At 38.6% G+C, this 23,483-nt stretch overlaps 1 protein-coding gene across 5 annotated transcripts in view; it reads right to left on the bottom strand.

Annotated features, from left to right (window-relative positions):
* TPO (thyroid peroxidase) overlaps window positions 1-23,101 on the bottom strand; it is a 61,580-nt gene extending 38,479 nt beyond the window's left edge. For all 5 annotated transcript variants that reach the window (XM_054197133.1, XM_054197136.1, XM_054197131.1 and 2 more), the window contains exons 1-7: window positions 22,996-23,101; window positions 22,098-22,191; window positions 18,720-18,801; window positions 12,105-12,274; window positions 10,057-10,189; window positions 3,630-3,759; window positions 771-977 (exon numbers count right to left, since the gene is read on the bottom strand). In XM_054197133.1, the coding sequence (XP_054053108.1) occupies window positions 771-977; window positions 3,630-3,759; window positions 10,057-10,189; window positions 12,105-12,274; window positions 18,720-18,801; window positions 22,098-22,191 (816 nt within the window). In that variant the 5' untranslated portion in view covers window positions 22,996-23,101. The remainder of the gene's footprint in view (window positions 1-770; window positions 978-3,629; window positions 3,760-10,056; window positions 10,190-12,104; window positions 12,275-18,719; window positions 18,802-22,097; window positions 22,192-22,995) is intronic.
* Window positions 23,102-23,483: the final 382 nt, after the last annotated feature.

Raw genomic sequence — 23,483 nt, 5'->3', positions numbered from 1 at the left:
TAATAAGCATGGGGCTCTCTTGCAGTATGAGGAGAAGGACAGGCGGAACTTTGAGAAACAAAAAAAGTGGTTTGACTTTGCTACTTAATTTTTTGAGTGAAAGAATGTCTCTACTTTTAAATTAATCAGGCAAGAATACAGGATCCTATTTTTATATCAATTTATGTTTCTTCTAACCCTCTAACAAGCTTTGAATTCATGTTTTCCATCCACTCAGAGCAAAGAGGTGATGTATGTAAGTATCAGCAACTCCCTGAAGATATTTTATACATACATTGAAAAGATAGCTCTCTTCAAAAGTTTGCATAAGCTCCTGGAAATATCTTTGCTTTCACTGAGTAAAGTTAAGATCCTTTCACTTTATCTGGCTGGCAATTTAAAAACAGAATTATTTATGACTATATCCCTGTTTTCCCTAATGGAACTCAAAACCTTGAAGCATGAGAACAATAACATTGAGGGGGACGACAACACATGACTAATAAGGTTTCTCTGCAACATAAACATGAGGGGTAGACATTTTTGATATTTGTACTAAGTACCTTAGCTATACTTTGTTATCTCTACAAAACAATTTAAATATCCACCTACTTCATTTAATAGTTGCAATGAGTTTCAATTTTTCTGTCACTGTCTGCTGTAACGTCTCTGGATGTTCTATGAATTTGCTTTATAATTATTTCAATGTATGTGTATCACTAATGTGTTTCACTTTACTCACCTGTTTAGAACCTAGAATTTCTCTTGAAGAAATTAATTTAGACTCTTACCTCTATTGGAAAACACGGATTTTGTTTTTCGCATGTCGTCTGGCACTCCATTCCAGTTAGGAAGGTGGTTCTGCTTGTGCTCTGGGGGGTGAATGCAATGTCGTGGTCTATGTACTGTCCCCACACCATAATAATATCAGAATACAGGTTGTCTTCAGTAACAGCCTCATTAGATGCATGAATAATTTTTCTTGTCACTTCACGAACCTGGGAAGAGAACTAATTTACTTCGAGTGCCAAGTAGTATTTACTTCTCATAAAATGATGAAACACTAAAAAGCAGGGGGAACAGTGATAAAAGCTAACTTTTTTTCCTTAGAATCTGTTGTAGAGTACTTTTAATGGTTTGCTTAAAAAGAAAAACAAAACCACAACAAGAAAAAACTCAGCCTCTGACAGACTGGAGCTGAGATACTGCGTACACGCAAGCAGACTCAAAGATGTTTCAGCCAAGTTTTGCTATATATTTTCCAAATGAGCAGTGTATCTTTGATCTGCTCCTTTCCAGAGAATTTTGAAAACCACACATTTCTTTTAGACTGCCTAAAAGTTATCTTTCTATTTATTCTGTTTTCTGCTCCTGTAAGAAATGGATTCTCTTTTCTGGGCAACCTCAAATCACTGTGGATACTCTGGGCTGCTCTGTACATAAATGGAGCAGCTTATGCAGCCCAGGAGACAAGCTAGGTTGCAAATACATAGTCGCTGAAAGCTCTGCTTCATTTTCACAGGCAGGAAAAAGCCCAAACGTATTTCTGAGGCACTTTGGTGAAAGCTGCATAGAGATACAGATGCTCTGAGGGGGAACACACGGAGACATCTACGCTACATGTCCAGCCTATACTAACAACGAAGCAAAAGCATCGGAGCAAAATCAGCAGTCAGTTTGTGCTGATTAGGGTATTGTTATTCTTCACAGATTCCTCCCTCATGCTGCAAAATGTTCCCTCGCTTACAGCAGCTGCCTTAGAAGTCAAGAAATTGAAAGGGCAGCACATAAAATATGCCCAGAGTCTATAATAAATATAAGGGCCATATAATGAATGTATAAGGCAGGTGCAGTTAAATCGAATTGGTGAGGACAAGAGGCAACATGGGACTTGTTAGGAACATCAGGCTTTATGCTGAAATAGTCAAGAGCAGAGATACTTACTACTCATCAGGAATACAAGTCCTTATATCAGTATTTTAATAGCTTTTGTGGCCACAAAGCACAAACTTTTTTTCTTGCAGTTAGTAAGATTTTCTTATCACTGTTAACTTGCACAGCTGCACCGTGTTCTGATATTGCTTTATAGTAACCCTCACACTTATCCCCCACCTTCGCATTATCTGCACATTGCTTTTTGAAGGATATAGTTGGATAGCTAATAGTACAAAACAGACTGAATTATGTAAATGAGGAAAAATGTCTATGGCACCAGTTTTATCTTATCTTACTTCAAAATAAAGCAGAGAACCTTGCTGATGGTCAGATATGATCAGGTTTGGTGCAGTCGTGTAGTTTTATTTTAGTGTGTTTTAATTCATAAGCATGTACCCTAATGAATCTAGAAGAAGGCAGTTTGTACCATTTACTGGAAATTTACCTATGTAAATGTCAGGTTTTCATCTTTAAGCGCTAAATTGTACAGCTTAGAGACAATGTTATTTAATTAATAACATGAGTTGCAGGTGACATTAACACTAAATTCTCTTGCTCATCCTTATTAAACATATGGTGGTTAAAATAACAAGACTTTGAGTCCATTAAAAGTCAGGTTTCAAAGCAATGATGACAAATCAGAAATAGCAAATCCAGCCCAAATCATTGCACACTGCACCGGGGAATTTTTCACCCAGTCCTCTATGCAAATATTTTTTGTTCAAACTTCTCTCTGTAGCAGCTCTGTTGTTTTTTAAGTATATGAGCCGCTAAAATCTGTAAATATTCCAATGCCTTCTTAGCTTGATAAATCTAAAAAATGAAGTTATGATTTCACAGTAATACTTGTTCAGTTAAGGTATGCTAACCTAGGAGAAATGGTATACATGTGTACACACATGTGCATGGTAGCACATATATGTGCTTTATAATTATTTAGTTAACACCCAACCTTCTTTTCCCCCTCCTCCTTCCTTGAATAAAGGCACCATTATTGAAACAAAGAATCATAAAATCACTGGAAAGTCTAGGCTGGAAGGGAACTCTGGAGACCACATCGTGCAGTTTTCTATTAAAAGCAGGGATTATATTATTCAGAGCCCCATCAAGCCAGGTCATGGGTATTTCCCATGAGGGATATTCCAGCAGCTGTCTCGGCAGCTATTCTGACATTTAATTGTTCTCTGTGTATTATTTTCTTGTGTCAAGGCAAAATTTCCCCTGAAACAACTTGTGACCATTGCCTCTTGCTGTGTCTGTGTGCACCCTTGTGAAGACCTCCTTCTTCTCCATAATGGCCCCTTCAGCACGGGAGGGCTGTGATTAGGTCCACCCTGCACCACCTCGCCTCTAGGCTGAGCAATCATCACCCTGGTCTGCTGCCTGCCCTGCGCCTGGTGCAAGACAAGCCAGGCACGTGGCTGGCTCAAGCCCTACCTGCTCTCCACCGCGGCCCTTTTTGGCAGAGCTGCCTCCGCCCCCGGCACTCAGTGTCACCCTGCTCTGTTCCTTGGGCTTACCCCAACCCAGGTGCAGGGAACCTCTCACTATTTGGCTGACTGAAGTTATGCTTTAGCAAAGCTAGTGGCTCCTTAACTGAGCTCAACACCTTCTTTTGCTATTTGATTTACTGATTCAAATGGAAGTCTGTGGTGGCAGGTATGGTTATAGCCCAGTGAAAATGTTTCAAATGATCTTGTGGTGCACTTTCTAACCAAGGGTAGCTGGACTCCATTGTATCGGACAGTGGGATCCCATCCTCGAGGCTGGCTTAGTCCATCTTCATAGGCTGGTGGAAGCCACCTTGCCAAGGCAGTGTTGGATGCTCCCCATCTAGGATGTTCCCTGGAAAAAGAAAAAAACAAAACCCAAAAAACAACAATAGCAGCAAAACTAAAATAGCCCACACCTCTGTTTAATTCTGAATACAAAAATATCATAAGCCACAGGGCAATATTTATTGTAATAAGATGTTCATGTAGCAATCTTCAAAAAGGAGTCAAATATTGGTCTTCATGTACGCCGGCATCAGTTTAACTCAAAAGGAAAAATTAAATTACTAATGAAATATTGCAATTTGACTTATGTTTATAATGTAAGCTTGACTTCTTTGAAATACATGCCCCAGTGGTGATTTCCTGATAGTGTACTCATTCACCATAAAGTCAGATATACCTTTGCTGGCATTTTTAAAAATATATTTGTTTAGAACAATAGCTAGGAAATCAAGATTTAAGAATATATAAAGTAGCCCTAAAATAAAGAAGAAGGAAGCTTAAAAGAAAAATGGATACTAGTTATATAGAAGTAATCATTTAGCAAGAGCCAAGGAGAACGGACTGAGGAAAGGGGAATGATGGCTGAAGCTGCTGAATTCAGTGGCAATGCTCCCTCTGGTTGCATCTATACTAATTACTTGGGTAGAGCTTTGGGAGGGCCTATGCACAAGCCCAATCACTGGTTTACATTTAACTATGCTTTTACGTTGCTAACACTAACTGCTGTGTGTTTTTGGCTCACGCCAGCTGGCACTTCCCTGAATGACGCTTGGCTGGGCACACCTTGGCATTAGTACATGCCAATTTGCCAGCCTGCAGCCAGCCTGCTTGGAGGAGGGAAAGGGAGTAAAAACCACAGAAGTCTAAGAGTAAAAGGGTGGCAAGAGTCAGGTCACCCTTGATTTCAGGGCCAGGAAATGATTCCTGGTGATTTTTTTTTATGAGTATAGTCAGTGAGCCCTGGACTTGACCCAGTTGATTTTCCGTCTATCATGAACATTTTTAATGCATTTTTCCTAAGAGAATATTTTAGTGTGGTTTTTTTTTTATTTGTCTGGTTGGATTTTTTCTATGGCCTGTTCAATATATTTCTTAATTGCCAAATATATAGAAATTAAAAAGAAGAAATACAATTTTTGCAATGTACCCAGTTAACCAAAATTGTAAAGTAAGCCACAAGGAACCAGAAATATTCCCAGACAGTTAGTAGAACTACACGGTGTTAAAGCATACATTTATATGTCTAGTGGGACACTAAAGAGGGAACAATTATTTTATTAATACTTCATTGATCTCCGGCACACTGAAGGGGCTTAATTTGCCAAGCTATATGGTACAGTAATACACTTAATTATCCACAATAATTCACACTTGAAGGTTGAAGTATGCTTTAATAAAGCATTCAAATTAGTTACAGTTGATTTGCCTTTATTGAAATTGCATAAAATACTGCACATAGTGTAGTGCTATTTCACTCAATTAAAAATAATGAAATGTTAATTCAACTGCTTAACCAGTGATTTTTCTCCTGATTGCTTTTATATTTTAGCAGATCACTGGAATGCTACTTTACTAAAACCCTTCTCACATGCCTTTTTATTATTACATTAAACATGTTAATGTTTTGGAATCTTGCTTGAGTTAAAAAGGTTTTTATGCAGGGCAGCTGAAATAATGAGATTTTGGTACCATATAGCTTTATAGAGTAGTCAAACTTGATTACTACACATTCTGTTTATGGGAAGTGGGACTTTCATTCACTTGTGAAATACTGCAATTGCACAATTTAAATTCTGTTTTGGCTCCCTTAAAAGGAACCTGGAGTTTTAAGATGCAGTTCACTATCCAGATTTATGTCTTTTGAATGTTTTTTTTTAATGACCTGCCTAGTTTCATGTAGAAAGAGTGAATGAATGCCATATGGCAATTTAATAATTGGATTTTGTTATGTTTTACATCGCTCTGAGCTACTAAACTGAACACTTAGCTTGTATTGAAGTGAAGGAGCTATCTTAAAAGAAACATCTCTATTCCTTCTTATAGTCATTGGATTCAGACAGGACTGCTCCTTCTTCCCAGTACGTGAGCCATATTCATACCCCTCACTGAGAGTATTAGAGCTTCAGACTAAGCTATTCAGAATATTGAGAGCAGCCCTGCTGAGAAGGACTTGGGGGTACTGGTGGATGAAAAGCTGGACATGAGCTAACAATGGGCACTCGCAGCCCAGAAAGCCAACCGTATCCTGGGCTGCATCAAAAGAAGCGTGGCCAGCAGGTCGAGGGAGGGGATTCTGCTCTGGAGCCCTCGGCACAGGGAAGACATGGACCTGTTGGAGAGAGTCCAGAGGAGGGCCACAAAAATGAACAGAGGGGTGGAACACCTCTCCTGTGAGGACAGGCTGAGAGAGCTGGGATAGTTCAGGAGAAGAGAAGGCTCCGGGGAGACCTTATAGCGGCCTTCCAGTACTTAAAGGGGGCCTACAGGAAAGATGGGGACAAACTTTTCAGCAGGGCCTGTTGCAATAGAACAAATGGTAATGGCTTTAAACTAAAAGAGAGAAGATTTAGACTAGATAGAAGGAAGACATTTTTTATAATGAGGGTGATGAAACACTGGAACAAGTTGCCCAGAGAGGTGGTAGATGCACCATCCCTGTAAACATTCAAGGTCAGGTTGGTCAGGGTGTAAGGGATGGACTGTAAATTCCCTGACGAGGTGCAGAAGGCCCTCCAAGCCTTCAGTGGAATGCCTCAAACACTCGCAAGGAAATAAATAATGCAGGCCTGGCCTTCAAAGAACTGATAAGGCTGGCACTTCTGGCGCCTGAAAGTGTGGGAGAACTGTCTTGTGAAGACAGGGTAGTTCTGCCACTCATGTGGTGAGCTTGCTAGTTCTCAGGTCTCGAGGCCATTGTGTCCGATGAGTGACCTTTGATTCATTAACCGCGAAATGCTTATGAAAGCGCACACCCCTGCATATGCTAATAAAGATTATAGAGATCATGCTAAACATGTATAACTATGGCACTCATCTCTCCACCCAAATTATGCTACACGTCACCTGGGAGAAGGGCGAAACCTGAGACGAGGCTGTCCTTGGCAAGGGGGGTGGACCATGCTAATTCAGCAAACATAAAAGGGGAAAATAAGTGCCCCTAGGGGGAACAAAGAAACAAAAGAAGAAGATAGTGCCTGGGAAGATTCTTCCCAAGAAAGAAGACTGTACCTGGGAAGATTTTTCCAAGAAAGAAGGAGATTATGCCTGGGAAGATTGCCTGAAAAAGATGCTGGAACCAGGACCAGTGATCTCTTTCTCTCTGTCTTTTTTCTCTGTCTTTTCCTTCTCTATCCCTCAGTTTCTCTTTTCTCTTAGAGTTGTTAAGTAATGACCTTAAGTACGACCTTAAGTACCGCTTGCCATAAGTTGTCCTATAGCTGTGGTTAAGTAACACAATGCATACCTCACCACTTGCCACAATTTGTTATATACCTAACCAATTATCATGGACTCGTTAAGACCTATACTAACCATTTTGGGCAGCTAATAAATGTTTGTATATGGACCTTGAGATTTATCTCACCTTGGTCCACGCCATTGGGAATTTACGAATCTGAAGTCACTTACCCCCCCCCCTCTTTCCTGGGAGTGGGATGTGACACAGGGCTCTGAGCAATCTGATATATTTGAAGACATCCCTGCTCATTGAAGGGGAGGTTGGAAGAGATGATCTTTAAATGTCCTTTCCAACCCAAACTATTCTATGATCCTAAGCAGGTCCTTACCTGATGAAATGATTAATGACACAGCAATGAAATAGAAATGCTGCAGATGAAATTCCTCCTTGCTGCCCAAATATTAGGCATAAAAATATAATCTGGTCATCTAAGCACTTGCCCATCAGGCCAGAGAGACAGACAACTCCTGGGTGCCATCATGTCATCCCACCCTGTTAGGAAAGCCAAAGCTTTAGCCTCGGAGTAGACGTATAACTACGTTGGAAAGCTAATATTAGGTGAGGTTGACTGCACTGTGAGTTTCCGTTCCTTTAGTACCTGTAATTCTGTCACCTTTGAATCCCTCTCACTGCACTAAACGCTAAAGACTGCATTGATCAATGATAGTTATATGGGGATAAAAAATGGGGGGAAAAAATCTATTTGTGCTTGCCTTGTCTCCCTTATTCTTTATTTAAAAATAATGCCGTAAATTTATTTTGCTTATTATCCACACATATACGTTCAGGCAGAAAGAAAAGTAAAATCTCTTGGTATCTGTTACTAGGAAATGTGGTTAATGATGCTGCTGGGAATGTCTGATGTCATGTTGATATTCTCTATATAAGGCCATGTTTATGTTGTTCTGTTACAGCTCTGTTCAAGAAAGTTCACACTAAACCAAACTATTCTCAGTGCTGTGGAATAAATACTTTATAATCTATCTGACTTGTCCCAAATATGTGAACTGATTAAGTAAAAAGTAAAGAAATCCCATGCTCACTTTTTAGTAGATTTAAATAGAATTTTCTTATAGGTAAACAATGAATTCCACCGTGAGTTTTGTTTTTAAATTTCACCTATGAAATGCAGCATTTACTGAACTACAGCACAGCTGCACATTCCTACCGGGTGACTAAAACTACAAATACAACATAGGTCCTGATATATTTTCTGCCTGAAAGTCGCAGCTGTAAAGCAAGGAAAAATACAGACTGGTACGTCATTTAATGTTTGAAGTCTTTGAAGCTGGCTTACATTGTACGGTATGTTGTTCCCATTAAAGTATAATGGGCTTTTTAAGCTAATGTATTTCAATAAAGCTTGAAGTATTTCAAGGGGCTTACAAAGTTTCAGACTAAGTTAAGATCTGACTCGCTGGTTTCAAAGTCTTTGGCTTTGGCTTTTTGCTGCCTTGCATCTTTTACAGATGTTCAGAGCAAAGAGTCTAAAATACCACCAAATATGAGTGACGGGTTTAAAAAATGATTTGGTGCAAGCATAAATCTATACAAAGTCGAAAACAGTGATTAAAGGTTAACCAGACTCAATGGATCATATTTACCCCACCCAGCTTTAGAAACCAGCCTGAAACGCCGAAACACATCCCAGTATTACCACAGCCACTGAAGAGAAAAAGGTGTTTTACCTTATCTACAGCAGAATATCTATCTCTCCATCTCTGGAGAGAAAGACAACAGCAGCCATGCCTGCAAATTCAGAGCTTCAGCCATGTGCCTATGTTCAGCTGCGTGAATCTTGGCCAATGTGTTCAAGCCCTGATGGGGTTGTCAGTGCAAATGTTATACTAGCTGTTAGTTCAGATTCCAGGCAACTCTGCAAGTGCCTGGGGGAAATCGTGGATATCCACATAGTTAGATTTATAACACCGATGCATATAAGATTGTGTCCTTTCAACTAAGAGTCTATCAGGCATGTTCCTTGCAAATGATGTCTGATGTAGCAAAACAGATTCATCTCGTAAAATCAGACTGATTGAATAGTAAAACTGCCGAATTTTACTGCTGTTCATTCACCACATTGCAGAGTGCCTTAACCTGTGCAACGCCAATGGCCTTCCATTTACAGCACTGCTGCCCTTGTAACACTGCCGTCTGCCTTTCAGTTTGTGGCCTATGTCTCTGAAGGCTACTGAGTATAAATACCATCTACCCTTGTGCTCAAAAGGGCTCTCATTCTCACTGTTGCATCCTCATTGCAATGGAGGATTCCAAAAATACAGTTACATCTGTGATGTTGGATTTTGCAGGAAACGATTGCCACGTTTTAGGGAACAAGTAGATAACTAGTAAATAATACTTGTTCAAGTAGCCAATAAGCATATATGTATATAAATAGATGTATAAAAATAAATATATCACACAGCATTTTTAGATGCATGTTTGATAAATGATAAGGTTGTGGGAAAATACAAAAATGAGAATCGACTTGATTTTTTCATTGCTACTCATGAAGTAATGATATTTTCCTGCTCAATATCATTTTATCCCATGCAATAAAAAATGAATGCTAGATTAGAATTAGTCTGTTTAATTTCTGTAGAAAAAGGCATATACTGAATCACTCCTCCCTAAATTTAAAGATCCTGACATAAAATTAGAAGCCTTCATAGGGAGACCCTGTCCACAAAAATTAGTGTACCAAAGTCCAGATGAAGAGGTCCCTTCGCCTGGGAGCTTTCAGAGGTCCCTCATTTAGAGACACGTTGATGCCAAAGTTAGCTGATTGAGGTCACAGCACACACATACACACATCCCCCATTTTTTCTAGGAAAAAGTAAACATAACTCCTTGAGTTTAAAGAATAATAAGAAGAATTTTTCAGGGCACAATTCTTATCATACATACCTGTTATTGCAGGCACCAGTGATGAGTCGATATTTATTAGCTAAGCAATTGTTTGGACATTTTGGAGGCAACATATAAGGCAGACATCCAGAAATGTTAGCAATCATAGTGAGCAGATCAGCTGATAAAAGATCTGAAAGGAAGAACCCAAACAAGCAATTTGCTCTGTTGCTCTACAGCTTTTACAGGAGGAAAGACATTATTGTCATCAAGAACTACAGCATCCCCTCTCTTCTTCCTAGGAAAGAGCACTTAGTGAGAAGTGTTGCAGGAGGTAGTCTCAGGGTCTTAGAGGAGATAGAGGGTGAAAGGAAGCTCATTTTATTATCTTATGTGTAGAGAACGAGAAGGAAGTAGTCTAGCCATAGCTGAGAACTGAGGTTGAACTGCTCCTTTTTCTCCTTCTTTAATCTGCTCTCTGCTTCTTCTTTCGCTGCATTGTAGTCACATTGCTTGTCTGGTCCCTGTGCTTACAACAAAGGTGTAAAAAATGCCATTCAAGAATGGAAGTATATACCAAGAAGGAAAAATGTGGGACTGGAAAGATGCAGAAATTTAAAGACACTACAGCTGACTATATAATTAAGTGTGGAGTGGAAGAGGCTCCGAATTATTAGCTGGAATTTGGAAGCTAGGGAAAATCAGGGAGCTGTATACCAGCAGACAGCATGTTATTAATGTCTTTACAATATGATCCCAGATGGCTCTCCCAGACAGCATTCTGACGTCATATTGTGGGACAAAGTCACATTGTTCTATAAGCTTCAGCGAGTTAGCTCCCCTCTCACCCATGCATGTATGGAAACACATGTATGGTGGGTTGGAGGTAGAGATGCACATGAAAGAGGAGCAACATCCTTCCTGAACTCAGAGAACTCTTGCCATTCAAGCTGACTGTAATGATCACATGCTGAATGGAAATGGCAGAGGCAGGTCAACTAACTCTTGCCCCTGTCTCCCCGCTGGCTACTGCAGGTCACCCACTCCCGCCACCTATCCATTCTGCCCATCCAACCATGAACTAAGCTCCTTTAGTCCATAAATTAAGCCAGAAAAGTAATTCAGAAAAAAAAACAAAAAAAGATTCAAGAGCTAAATCAGCTCAAAAAATGTTCTGCTGAGCAGCTAGAACCTGTAAAGGTGAGAACAGAGGGAAAATGGGCCATTAGACTGGCTACGTAACCCAGTCTTTACGTTTGTCTACAGCACTCTAACGCTTCCGTATCTTGGAAAAGCATTGTCATGTCATAAAACTAAGACAGCAAATGCAACTTGTAATTCGCCAGTTCATGCTATTTGAATTAAATTATAGGGGGAAAGAAGTCAACGTTTCTGAATTTTTGAGTCTTCCAGAGACCGGCTTTCTTGAAATTCATCTTGAATTAACAGCAATGAGAATTTTACTTTACATAGACAATTATACATCATTGAGCTTTCTGGACTATCTCTCTTTTTTCCTACATCTAACATAAAAAAACAGTTAAAATAGAAACAAAGTGGAAATAAACATGTAACAGCAATGCATTATAAAATTAGTCTTGGAAATAAGAAAGTATTTTCTTAAGAAAGGGATATTAATAAGGCCATCAATGTCCAGAGGAAGTGTATTTCAAAATGTCAGTACCACAGAGTGATAGAAATTGTATTATTTTGTCTGTAGACTCTAGGCCCCAGAAGCACTAAACCCAAAGTGCTGGGGAAGGTAGATATTTCACTGTAAACAAGAAGCTTGCCACACTGTGGATATGCAAGCTGATTTATAGGCAATACAAATATCCAGATATGAGTTTGCAGGGTGCCAACAGCATAGTGCTGCTCTCCTCAACTATAGGAGCACAGCCCACACTCCAGCAAAGAAAAATGTAAAACAGTGACTCTGCAAAGTGCTTTTAAGAACAAAAGAGAGGGCATCCTGGCCCCAGTGTGCAGACAAGATATATACTCCTGCCAAAGGTAAAATAAAAGTGAAGCTAACCCAACTTTAATCTAAAAGACAACATTCAAGAAATCAACAGGGGGTTTTGCCAATGTCAATATACTATATTTACCAGTTGGATGCAGTGAACGTTTGCGCTTCTGGCAAACGTTTTGGTTCAGCACTTGAATTGACATTTCCATTCGTTCAGCTGCTTGGGAAATATCTTGACTCTCTTGTTCAGGAAATTTCGAGAAAGCCAGCAGCAAGGTAGGAGTTGCTATTCGTCTTCCTTGGATATTTCTATAATTGAGATAAAATACAAAAGGTTTTCTTTATTTTAACATATAACTTTTTAGAACTTATTCATAGCTGTATTTGTCTATGTTGGATATGTTCCAAGTTTGAGATATATTTTGATTGAAGGGTATACTGGGAAAGCAGAAAGGAAGACTACTTTCTGACCTTGTTCTGCCAGGAAAATTCCGGAAAGAAAGGGAAAGTGCCATCCCATAGGACACACATAACAGGGTTAAGCTTGTGAGAAGCCTTCAGGATGACAGAGACTGTTGGGATGGGCAGAGCCTGCAGCACGAAGTGGCTGGGAAGACCTTGTGCGGGATAGTCACAATATAGGACTCCCACTATAGAGACATCTAAATGAGTAGGCTTTGCTTTTATGTAACATTTAATATCAAAGCTCATCTCAATCATTGCAGGTGGATTCACAAATACCTTAGAACCTAGGAGTCAAGCAACTGGCCCACAGCCATCTAGATGCCATCTGCAGTTGATGATAGAGACACGTCTCCTCCCAAAGACTGTCCAAGCACCTGCCTTGCACTGAATAGTTGTGTAGGGAATTTGAGCAATTAGTTTAGTAGGGCTTCATTAGACAGTTATATGGCTATAGATGTTAGTTTACAGCCTGGCCTTACCTCTAACTTTAAGGAGCTTGATGAGATAAGTTCTGTAACATAAACGCTTAAACATAAGGGAAATCCTTTTTACTGCGAGGGTAGTTAGATACTGCAACAGGCTACCCAGAAAGGTTGTGGAGTCTCCATCTTTGGATGTATTCAAAGCCCAAATGGGCAGTGTGCCGAGCAGCCTGCTCTGAGCACAGCACTGGCCTAGATGGTCTCCAGATCTCTCTCAACTGTTCTGTGATTCATTGCGAGATTTATTTTTTACTCAGCATGGGCCGGCTTACCACTGTCCTTTTATTGGCAGAGGAGCCTTGAGAAAAATGCATCAGGGAGAAGTTCCTTTTCAGCTGGAACTCCCAAGTCCTAAACTGACTCCTACAGCTTAGGAAAAAACACTCCAGTCTATTCCATTTCCAGACATGGTCATAGGTTGCAGACATCCCTGAGGGCTTCTCTGCAGCACAGATTTAATTGGACATGCAATTTTCATGAAAACGTTGTGCTGTCATATTCACTTAGGTTTGTTTAAAGCACGAGAGAAGTTTAAAACGGAAACGGCAGTTTTGATTCTGCAAAGCAAAGAGTTAAATTTCTGTTTACAAAATTAGAAACACATTTACACAAAAAGCATTAAGTGAGAAAATACAACTCCAACCATTTTTCTAGTTGCTAAATATGTCCTTAATTGATCCAAAGGAGCCTTAGCCTGCTCTTTTATTCTTTATATAGAAACTCTTCCTTTCCTTTCAGGAGCATAGCTCGAGAACACTTGCAACTGTGAAAAAGAGCTATCTTGCTCCTCAGCACCGTGTTTCTTAGGTTTTCCATAGGCAATTAGGAATTTGAGAATGTGGAGAAGTAAAATTCCTGAACTGTGTCCCAGTTAAAAAGAAAAGAAAGGGGATATAACTAAATGCCAAATATTAGGTTTAATATTTAATATCCACATGAGGATAGTATCAGTCACATATCATTTAAAAAATTGATATGAAGAGGGAAACATGTTTGTACAAATGAGTCAAATAACAACATTAGCTAGGAGCTAAGAATCAAAAATACGTGTCCTCCCCCAAAAAAAAACCAAAACAAAAAAAACCTCCAAAATAAAATCCCATCACCCTTAATGGCGAGGTAAGTTCCATTTTGAGATATTTCTCTTCTATTTTTTGTCTAATCTCACAGATGTTGTAAGATTTTTACAGCAGTTTTTAGTTTGCCACATTTCCTGTGTGTCATGCCGTGCCCCATCCTGTCCCATCCCTCTCCTTATTCAGCATACGTATGCTAGTCCCTTCTCGCTCTTACCCCCACTCCTGAAGCTGAGCGCTGATTGTGGAAGAAGATGCTGGTTTTCTCACTGTGTAAGTTACAAGTTATCTTGATACTTTGCAGAAATAGCCCCGTAAAGCTACTAGAATGACCTGTGATAATAGCATTATTAGGAAGATGAGATCAGATATGAAGTGTCCTCATACTTGTTTAATAATGTAAGTAAGTCCTAGTGCAGACCATGGTGTTTGGACAGAGGGTTCTTTATGTTTTCCAGACTCTTAGTTACGGAGTCTCATTACAGATCACAACTAAAAAAAATATATATATTTAAAAACCCAAATAAAATAAATTCTCCAGAGTATGAGTCACGGTTTCTCTTTCAGCCTCAGATATTTTGTGTCTCTGAGATTTCTTTCAGCCTTAAATTAATATATTTATAGAATACCTTGTTTAGAGATTGCTAACCAGAATTCACGTTCAAGAGGTATCTCACAAAAGTGTCATGGTGCAGAACATAAAGTGATAAAAGAATATAATTTCTTCTTTCCTCTAATGTGTACGTACATGGCCAGTCTGCTTAAAGACCAGAGTGGCACTGACTAACTCATCATGCTCAGTGCATTTCTGCAACTATAACCTCTTATATGGAGCACTGAAAATTATTTTCCACTTCCCTATGCAAACGGATGATTCCATAGATGGTCCCTTCTGTAGATGGTCCTTTTGAGTTGGCATAGATAGGGGCCAATAGAATAATCTTAAATTGGGAGGTTTACAATTTAGATTCTTTAATAACATGAACTAGTTCAAATGTAGACACAGTAAATAAAAATAATTTTACCAAAATGAAGATGATAAGAAATATCTTTAATCTGCTGTTAAGGTTTGATTTTTTTAGGGTTGTCATCTATACTTTTTAATCCGCTAAGAACAGTGTGCATTCAGCTAAAATATATGTTAAAATACACTAAGTTATTTCAATCATTTCTTTCTTTAATTAGGCTGAGAAAACCTCTTGTGTTTGCATTAGAATTGTACTTACCTTCACTACATTAGGATAAGTCCGAAAAGGAGTCTAAAAATGTGTCTTATCTAAAACTCACTCAAACCAAATATCTAGCACAAGGGAGGAAGCCCCACCTGACATGCCACCACAATTCGCATCTGTCTTATACATAAGTCGTTCAGCAGTCCTTTTGAGTTAGTTTCCAAGTTCTAAGAGGAGAAATATATGATCAGCAGCTGTGTGCAACACGGGCCTGAGAGACTATCACTTTGCACAGCTTGCCCATTCTGGAGTTATCTTTAGTTTCTTCTACAACTTAAACCCCAGAAAAAAAACACAGACTCAGCAGAATAAAAAAAAGGAATGTGCAGTCAGAATCAGAAGCCTTCCCAGCAGTGCTGTGACTCACTAGTTAAAGCTAGTACAAGTTTCATAATTTGTACTGCTTGTTATTATAACGAGACTTATTGGAAGTAGAGTTTCCTCTTGCAAGCCAACTACCGCTTTCAAAATGTATGTTATAACGCACCTGGTAGTAAATTAGCAATGTTTTTGCACATACCACTGGGTAAATGCCATAACCTCACAGGTGACACATGGCTCTGAGAGCCCTACCCAAGCTGCCTAGATTCCCATTGGCGTTGCCACTGTAATACAAATAGTACATTTTAATGATGATGCCACTGTGCTCCATCTATGCTATGTCAATACTATTATGAATGTTTATATTTTAATGGCAAACAAGAACACCTACTCCTAAAGACTAACAAAGCCATAAGCTAATTGGAATAGCAGGCAGGTACTAGCAAACAGTCATGAGAAGCACTTGACAAGGGGAGACGATCACGAACAGCACAGCAAACTAGGAGGACCGTACTGGGACTCAAGTGACCTTAAAACTGGTAAGTAATTTTGAAGAAGTGTCATTTTCCTAGAAAATCCTGACATGTTTTAAAAACTAGAATAATAAAACCATTTCAGCCAATATGTTTAGTGCATTGTGGGTCACATTGCTGGCTTAAAACACAAACGACAATTCAAGATTTTAAGTGATGATATTAAACAGCTGAGGTGAAGAAACGTCATTGTCCATTTTCATCACAATTCAAGGCCCAACTGAAGTCTCGGGGGAAATGCAGTTATTTTGACACAGTTTGCAGTTCGGACACCTAGATCATGAATTCAGCAAACATCAGGTTGGACGATTGTACATGGAACAATCAAACAAATTAACAATGGAACAATCAAAATTAACATGGAACAATCAAAACAAACAAATAAGAGTTTTGCCATTCTAACCTGAAAAAGGAGCTGCCTTTTCATCTCAGAACTGGCTTTTCAGTCTCAAGGAGAGCTCTGAGACTATTGGACTGTAGTTTCCTTCAATCACTTGTAAGACAAAGTAAGTTTTCACAGCATGGTGACCTCCGTAACTTGCAGAAACTCAAATCTGTAGTCACATGCATTCCTTTCTTGTTTTTAACCTCTGCACTGACTAAAGCTTTAATTCAAATATACAGTATTCTGCAAGTTACAAAGGAAAGAAGCCTCTTTAAACTGACATGAAAATGCAAAAGTATTTAATTAAGGATTCAAACACATTCACTCCTCAATATAATGATCAGACTAGACAATAGTTCAGTTCTCGGTTCTCTGTACTTGCAAGGGCTAATATCTAACAGGCAGGTGTAGAGTCCATTTAGAAGCCTATAATAAAACAGGAGGAAGTCTCTTAATGATATTTATGATTCACACTGACCCACTTAATTGGGCCACAATGAATTGAATTATAGAAAAGCACACAATAGAAATACAATTTTCACTTCTGGTAATGATCATTTGTAAAATGAAAGACCGAGTCTTTTACACCAGTTAACATAAAAGCAAGTGATAGTCTTATGAGACTCAGACTCCTAATGCAGGTGTCAGACACTTGTGGCTCTGATTCCCCAAAACAGGCAAACATGTGCCTCAGTGGTGATACTAATGCACATCTTTCGATGCTCTGCTGAAAGCCTTTGGCTGCCTACAGGGTTAACCCCAAACTTAAGCAGAAGACGTGACCAATTCTGAGTGCAGTTACTAGCAATGTTCTGCCTAAGAAAGATCCAATGGTTAACAACATTGTCTATTAAATAAAACACTTCACAGCTTTAAATCATTGATTCAGTTTTCAACTGCTACTGTTAAAAGATGCACAAAAAGAGGAAAGGGAAGAAAGGAGAGTGAAGAGAAGGGAGGGTAGAGGAAGGGATGAGAGGGGACCCGAAGAAGAGAAATGACCAGGTGACCTCCAGAGGTCCCTTTCAACCCCAGCCATGCTGTGACTGCTCTTCTTATAAAGGCTTTTAAAGGGAATCTAATAACAGGACTTTTGAATAACACTGCTCTTTAGACCCTCTATAGCCAACATACACAATATTCTGAAGAAAGCTTAGCAGTCCAGTGATTTATCTGGGGTAAGCAAGTGGTCTCAGTTTTATTCCTAGCAGAGTTCAAACAATCATTAAACATTTACCTTTCAGCATTTGTCATCTTTAAGACATTGGGTAAATATTGACCAAATAATTGCCACAATATCCTATGAGAGAGTTAAACGTCAGTATCTTCATCTGGTACATGAGGCAGCTGAGCCACTGACAAGTTGAGATCTACATTTTTAAATTTGCTTGCCTCAGGATTGTCACCAAACTAGTACCACTACAAAAACTACCCCTAAAACTACAAAATGAAAGTGATGTCAGTCTCTATGAACCGAGCAGACACAGTTCTTGACAGGTTCTATCCATACAGTCGTCTCTACCAGAGCTCTGCAAATGGTGACTTGTTTTCAAAACACAGAGACAAGTCCTTTGGGGAAGTTTAAGCAAAAAGGTGGTGATTGCACCCTGTAAAACTTAGGTGATGTGCTCCAAACACTGGAGAGAAATTAATTTTGTATAGTCAGAGTTACACAGAAAATGTCTGAAATGTTTAGACTCATGGCTAGTCATCCTGAGGCAGTTTCATCACTTCTAGAAAGGGATCACTCTCATAGCATAACTCAAGCACAAAGGGGCTTTCCCCAGGTTGTTCATGACCCACGGTTCAAGATAAAACTTTTACTTCCTTTCCCTTATCCTTTCATTACATCTGTTTTACAAGGAAGGGGAAATGTGAAACCCACATCAACAGTCCCTTTTAATGCAACAGGGTTTAATGTCGATGCCATTGGAGTTGTTCCCATCTTACTTTGCACTGGAAAAAACATACAGTTCAAAAATATGTAATGTCCATAAAATCACAATTTTTTGAGCCACATGTTAATGGAATGTGGTGTGTTACTTAGACCAGAAAAACATTCCTATTTATTTTCATAGTTCTTATTTTTCTGACATTTTAAGAGAGTAACTCATGCAGTCATAATACACAAGGTTATCTTGGTTCAGATAATCATAAATATGACCATTATATGTTTTCTCAAAGAAACCAGTTGATCTCATAGTCGTCTCCTTTGAAAGGTTTTTGATGAATAGATCCTTCACTATTTTTTTTTTTTTACCTTTTCAGTGTATAATGTGCAGCATAATCCACCAGATTAGAGCCCTTCTGGATAGCCTGCGTAATGCAGTTATCTTCAGTTTCTTCTCGACCGGGAAAAAAATAATATGGAAGAAAGATGAATGTGTTATTCAATGGCACATTTACTCAAGTATTTACATTTTAAAAATATACAGGTTTGTAATATTAAGGTATACGTAATTTTTCCTCATTAAAAGGATCTCCATGTTTTAGTGTTCCTGAAACTAACGTGGCTTCTGGCTTTTCTCAAAGATAAGGTAGAGGTAGTAAATCAATTCTTCCCTGATTTATAAAGCTTGAAGAGTTAGACTTTCCTTGTGTTTCTTCCAGTAAAAATCCAGGTGTGCATGTTATGTAGTGCCAAACCTAAGAGGTGCATCGGAAACATGTTGTGTTCTGGGTATGCGATTATGCTCCTTAGGCTTCACGTTTATTTTGCATTAAACTGTCCTTGGATTGATAGGAGAAATCCCAGCCTCCCTCACAGGTAGTATGAGCCGGCCTGAGCCACATGAAGAATTCAAGTCTGTATTCAGGCATCGTTAGCAACCTTTAAGACCTTCTGGGATCTGACCAATGCATGAAACCCCTATTCTGATCTCGCCACCTATGTTTGATGGAAAGACATGTGAACCTGATAATACTTCAGCTCTGCTCTTTTGCATAGTGCTATCACAGAACACAGATTATTCCTCTTTTGTATAGATCTAGCCTTATATTAAATGAATTGGTTATATTAAAAATTCAGTGGTTTAATTCCCAATCTATATTTTGTGAGATTACCCATTTTTTTCTTAGAAAATGAATTATGAATAATAATAGTTTGCTAACAATCATTTATGTGCAATTACTTATCATTTATGTACACTGCAATTTTAGGTGACATATTTTAACTGTAGTCCGTGTTGTACTATTTCTGTGATCTGTTTTTGAATAGGGTGCTCAGCTAAAGGGAAGATAACATCTAAAATGAGGAGTAATCTTTCCTAGGCAAAACTCTACTTTACTTGATTAAAGATCTTCTCAGCCTTTAAGTACAGCAGTAGTTATTTCTCTTTTTCACCTATATATGATAAACTACTCTATGATTCATTTAATGTTATCATTCAGATTTCTGTTTCATCTGAAAAATTTTTGGAGTCTATTTTAAAAAGCGTTTAAGGATTTTTATAGTCCATACAAGAGCTAATTCTATTAGAATTTAATATTGCATGATTTTTAATTACTTTTAGGGAGTCTGCCTCTGAGAAATATATTATGCTCAAAGTATTGCTCATCATGTGGTATTGATTCAGACTCTGATCTAGAAGAGAATATCCCCCTCCGATACCTGAATTCCATTCTCTCTTTTCCTTTTCTACTGAGAATTATGATTTTAGTACCCATGTAGTGTTTTAAAAAAATGTGGTCCTTGCAGTAATAAACATTATTTTGTATTGTTCCCATCAGACCAAAGGACACTTACCTTAAAAAAGAATTGTATACAGTCTATCTGTTCCATTTATTTACAGTCCACATAGAATTTGTTTTACACTAACTAGCATATAATATAACCTCATTTTAGACCATGTTTTTCCAAACAATTAATATTGAAGCTCCAAGTATAGGATCCATTATGGAAATGGATGGGATCACCTGGCCAAACCGGTTGCAGAGCACAGAAGGTGAGATGCAGGGAGCTGTTATTTGACTCAGCTCCATCTCGCCTTGGCAGATGCTTATCGATCCCTATCTATGCAGAGATAACTTGGGGGGAAATGTGGAGATGGCTCAGCCCGGGGTGGTCTCAACCCTGCATTACAATAAGAACTGAAACCATAACTGAAACCCGAATAGTGCCTTTAACAAACAAAATGCCCTGAGTCAAGTCCCACCACTATTCAGTGAGTGTGAGACCAGACATCACAAAATAAACATTGCTACCTAAGGGGCCATCAAACCACCACAGATATCCATCCCCGATAGTGCAATCCATTCAGGCACAATCCTGACCAGTCATTGAAACAGGATATTTTAAGTCCAAAGTTTTGGGGAGCAAAACGGGGAGTCTTCCAAAGATACACCTGGCCTGTAGGAGATTCTGCCCCCCCTTGTCCAGGACGCTGTGCAAGGTAACTTCCCAGGATTGAGTGGCCTTACCTGAGAGAGAGGGTGAGTGATTTAATAATGTACGTATGATGTCTAGCATGCTCTAAGATCATGATTTGTACACTTGTTTAATCATATCTAGCACGTATTCATATCTAGCGCACTGGTGGTTTGTGTTGTTACTTTTTGGGATCAGTTGTTACGTGGTAATAGTGTATCCTGTGAACTGTTTTGGTTTTTTTTCTTTAGTTGCAATAGTGCACTCTTCCATTGTATCCATAAAAGCTTGCAGTAGTGACGTATCGGACCTGTGAGTGAAGTCCAAATAAATCATTAATTTGAACCTCTCAGTGAAGTCTCTTTCTCGCCGCCACAGGAAAATGAAACTCATCCCCTTATTCTGAGTGATGGTCCAAAAAAGATTTCCCATCTGAAGTAATGGCTTGGGGGGTTGTTCAGATTTTTGTTTACTTTATTTTTTATATTATTTTATTTTGTTTGTGATTCTACACTAACTTCGAGTGAAAATTTTGCTAAGGACTTTCCCTTCCAAATCAAATCTACAGCTATATAATTAAGAGAATGCAAAGATTGAAATCCTGTTTCTTCATCACCTCTGCCCTACTTTAATGTAAAAATCACTCTCTGCAGAAGTGTCTTAAAATTCAATCTACTATCTGCTACATTTCTAGTCTGTGAGATCTAACTGATTCAGATTGAACAGATGCAAATGAAATAGCTCTGATGTTTAAAATGGCAAGATTATATTGTTTGAACGTAGACACTACTGCAATCTGAGGGGGTCTAAAGTTTCCCTGGCATCCGCAGGGTGCTGGCAGTGAATGGACCCACAGGAGACCCTTGTGGGCCAGCAGCAGGGTGCCAGGTGGGACATCCTGTGGCAACTGACTCCAGCCCAGGATGACTAAACGTAGTGACTGGCAGCCTGGGAAAGAAATTTAGCAACCGTGCTTGTAAACATGTCATCTGACATATGAATGTCACTAAGACAGTAAAATCACTCCTAGTCAAAGAATACATAATTGACACACATTACACATACAAAGTTTTCCTTTGTGAATTTATGAAGCTGCGTTTTAAAAGAAAACACCCATGGAATAATTCTCGCAGAAGTCAGATAGTGTATTCTGCACATAAAAAGAGATTAAGCTAAACTGCCGTTGCTAAATTGTCTGTGGTGCCAGTGTATTTTCAGCTTAACAGTAATCATCGAAAAAAGAAAATAACTTGTAGTTTTTCTGTTACTTACCAAAGAGGATATCTTTGCCTATCTGAAGGAAAGAAAAGAAAACCGCTGTGAAGGCTATAGCTGCTGAAATTCCCAAAATAATGAACACTTTCATCTAAAAGAAAGAAGAGATAATTGTTGACAAAATACATACCTTCATCTTCTAATTATAAGCCACACTGTAAATAATTTCCCACATATGGTAAATTTTACTTTTAAATTAGATTTGTAGCCACGTTTGATTATGTTTTTGAAGTTCAAAATATTAATTTTCAGAAATAACTGTAATTCACTTTCTTTTTTTTCCTTCCTTCCGTCTTACTTTTTTTTCCATTTTGAGAAACTTCTAGCACAAGGAAATACATCTCATTATTTTATAAGATAGTATGTTCTGACAATATTAGCAACACTTAGCCTACATATTAAAAATTCAGCGATATATTACCATTTGTTTTGAAACTTCTCTGTGCATTAACATTAATCATTGCACAAAAGATAGTGAAAGTGGCCAAACTAATAATAACATCGATCAGACCCCTCTCTACTTCTCTCCGTGCATAACTGTGCCACCAAAGCTGCACGATGAATATGCTCCCACGGCAAATGGGAGCTGCATTCTCCATTTCAGTGCACTGGTTTTCTGGTAGTTATTACAGCGATACAAAGATATAAACTACCCAAGAGGTAACATTTTTCGCACGTGCTACATTGATTGGAAATTGAAAGATTACGAATATTTTTAGTTCTATATATTCCACCAACATAAGAAAATTAATAACTAATAAATCAACTCTAAAAATTCAGGGAAGCAATACTGCCCATAGAAATGCAGTGTGAAAACACCCCTTTTTTCACATTTCATGAGTTAATATGATGAATTTCTTCTGGAACATGGCAAGCAAAAGCTTTATAGTCTGACCTTTTGTCTGTTGAGGAGATTATTTTCCACAGTTCTGGACTTTATCGATGGCAGTTACTGTTCTGAAATCTGGAAGTGAAGTACTTTCCAGGGGCCTGGCTTGTGCTATCAGCTTTATGCGCCGGTACTCACTCAAGCTTTAAAAGTGCAAATGATTTCAAAATCTTTTTGGGCACGGTATGTTCGCACAAAGCAGAAACTGACGTTAATGCTCGGTTTGTTTATTTTTGTCCTGCTAGGAACCAAGAGCTACCTGTGTAGTCAGCTCTGATATCAGAGTTGTTTTCATGGAAATGCAAAGGACAAATGTTCAGACTAAAAAAAAAATAAAAATTTATGATGTTATGCAGTAAAGTAAATTCTGGGTATACTTTTCACTAGTTTTCTTTGTTCATGTATTTGACAAAGAAGGTAACTTTGTGTCCTATTTTATGTGTTCTAGGTGCTTTACCAAAACGACCTTCGTAAACTCAGTTGATGACCCCCAA

Source organism: Rissa tridactyla, chromosome 3 (genome assembly GCF_028500815.1).
Source record: "Rissa tridactyla isolate bRisTri1 chromosome 3, bRisTri1.patW.cur.20221130, whole genome shotgun sequence".
Lineage (NCBI taxonomy): Eukaryota > Metazoa > Chordata > Aves > Charadriiformes > Laridae > Rissa > Rissa tridactyla.
The sequence above is the reverse complement of the archived record's forward strand: the minus strand, read 5'-3'. Positions and strand labels throughout refer to the sequence as shown.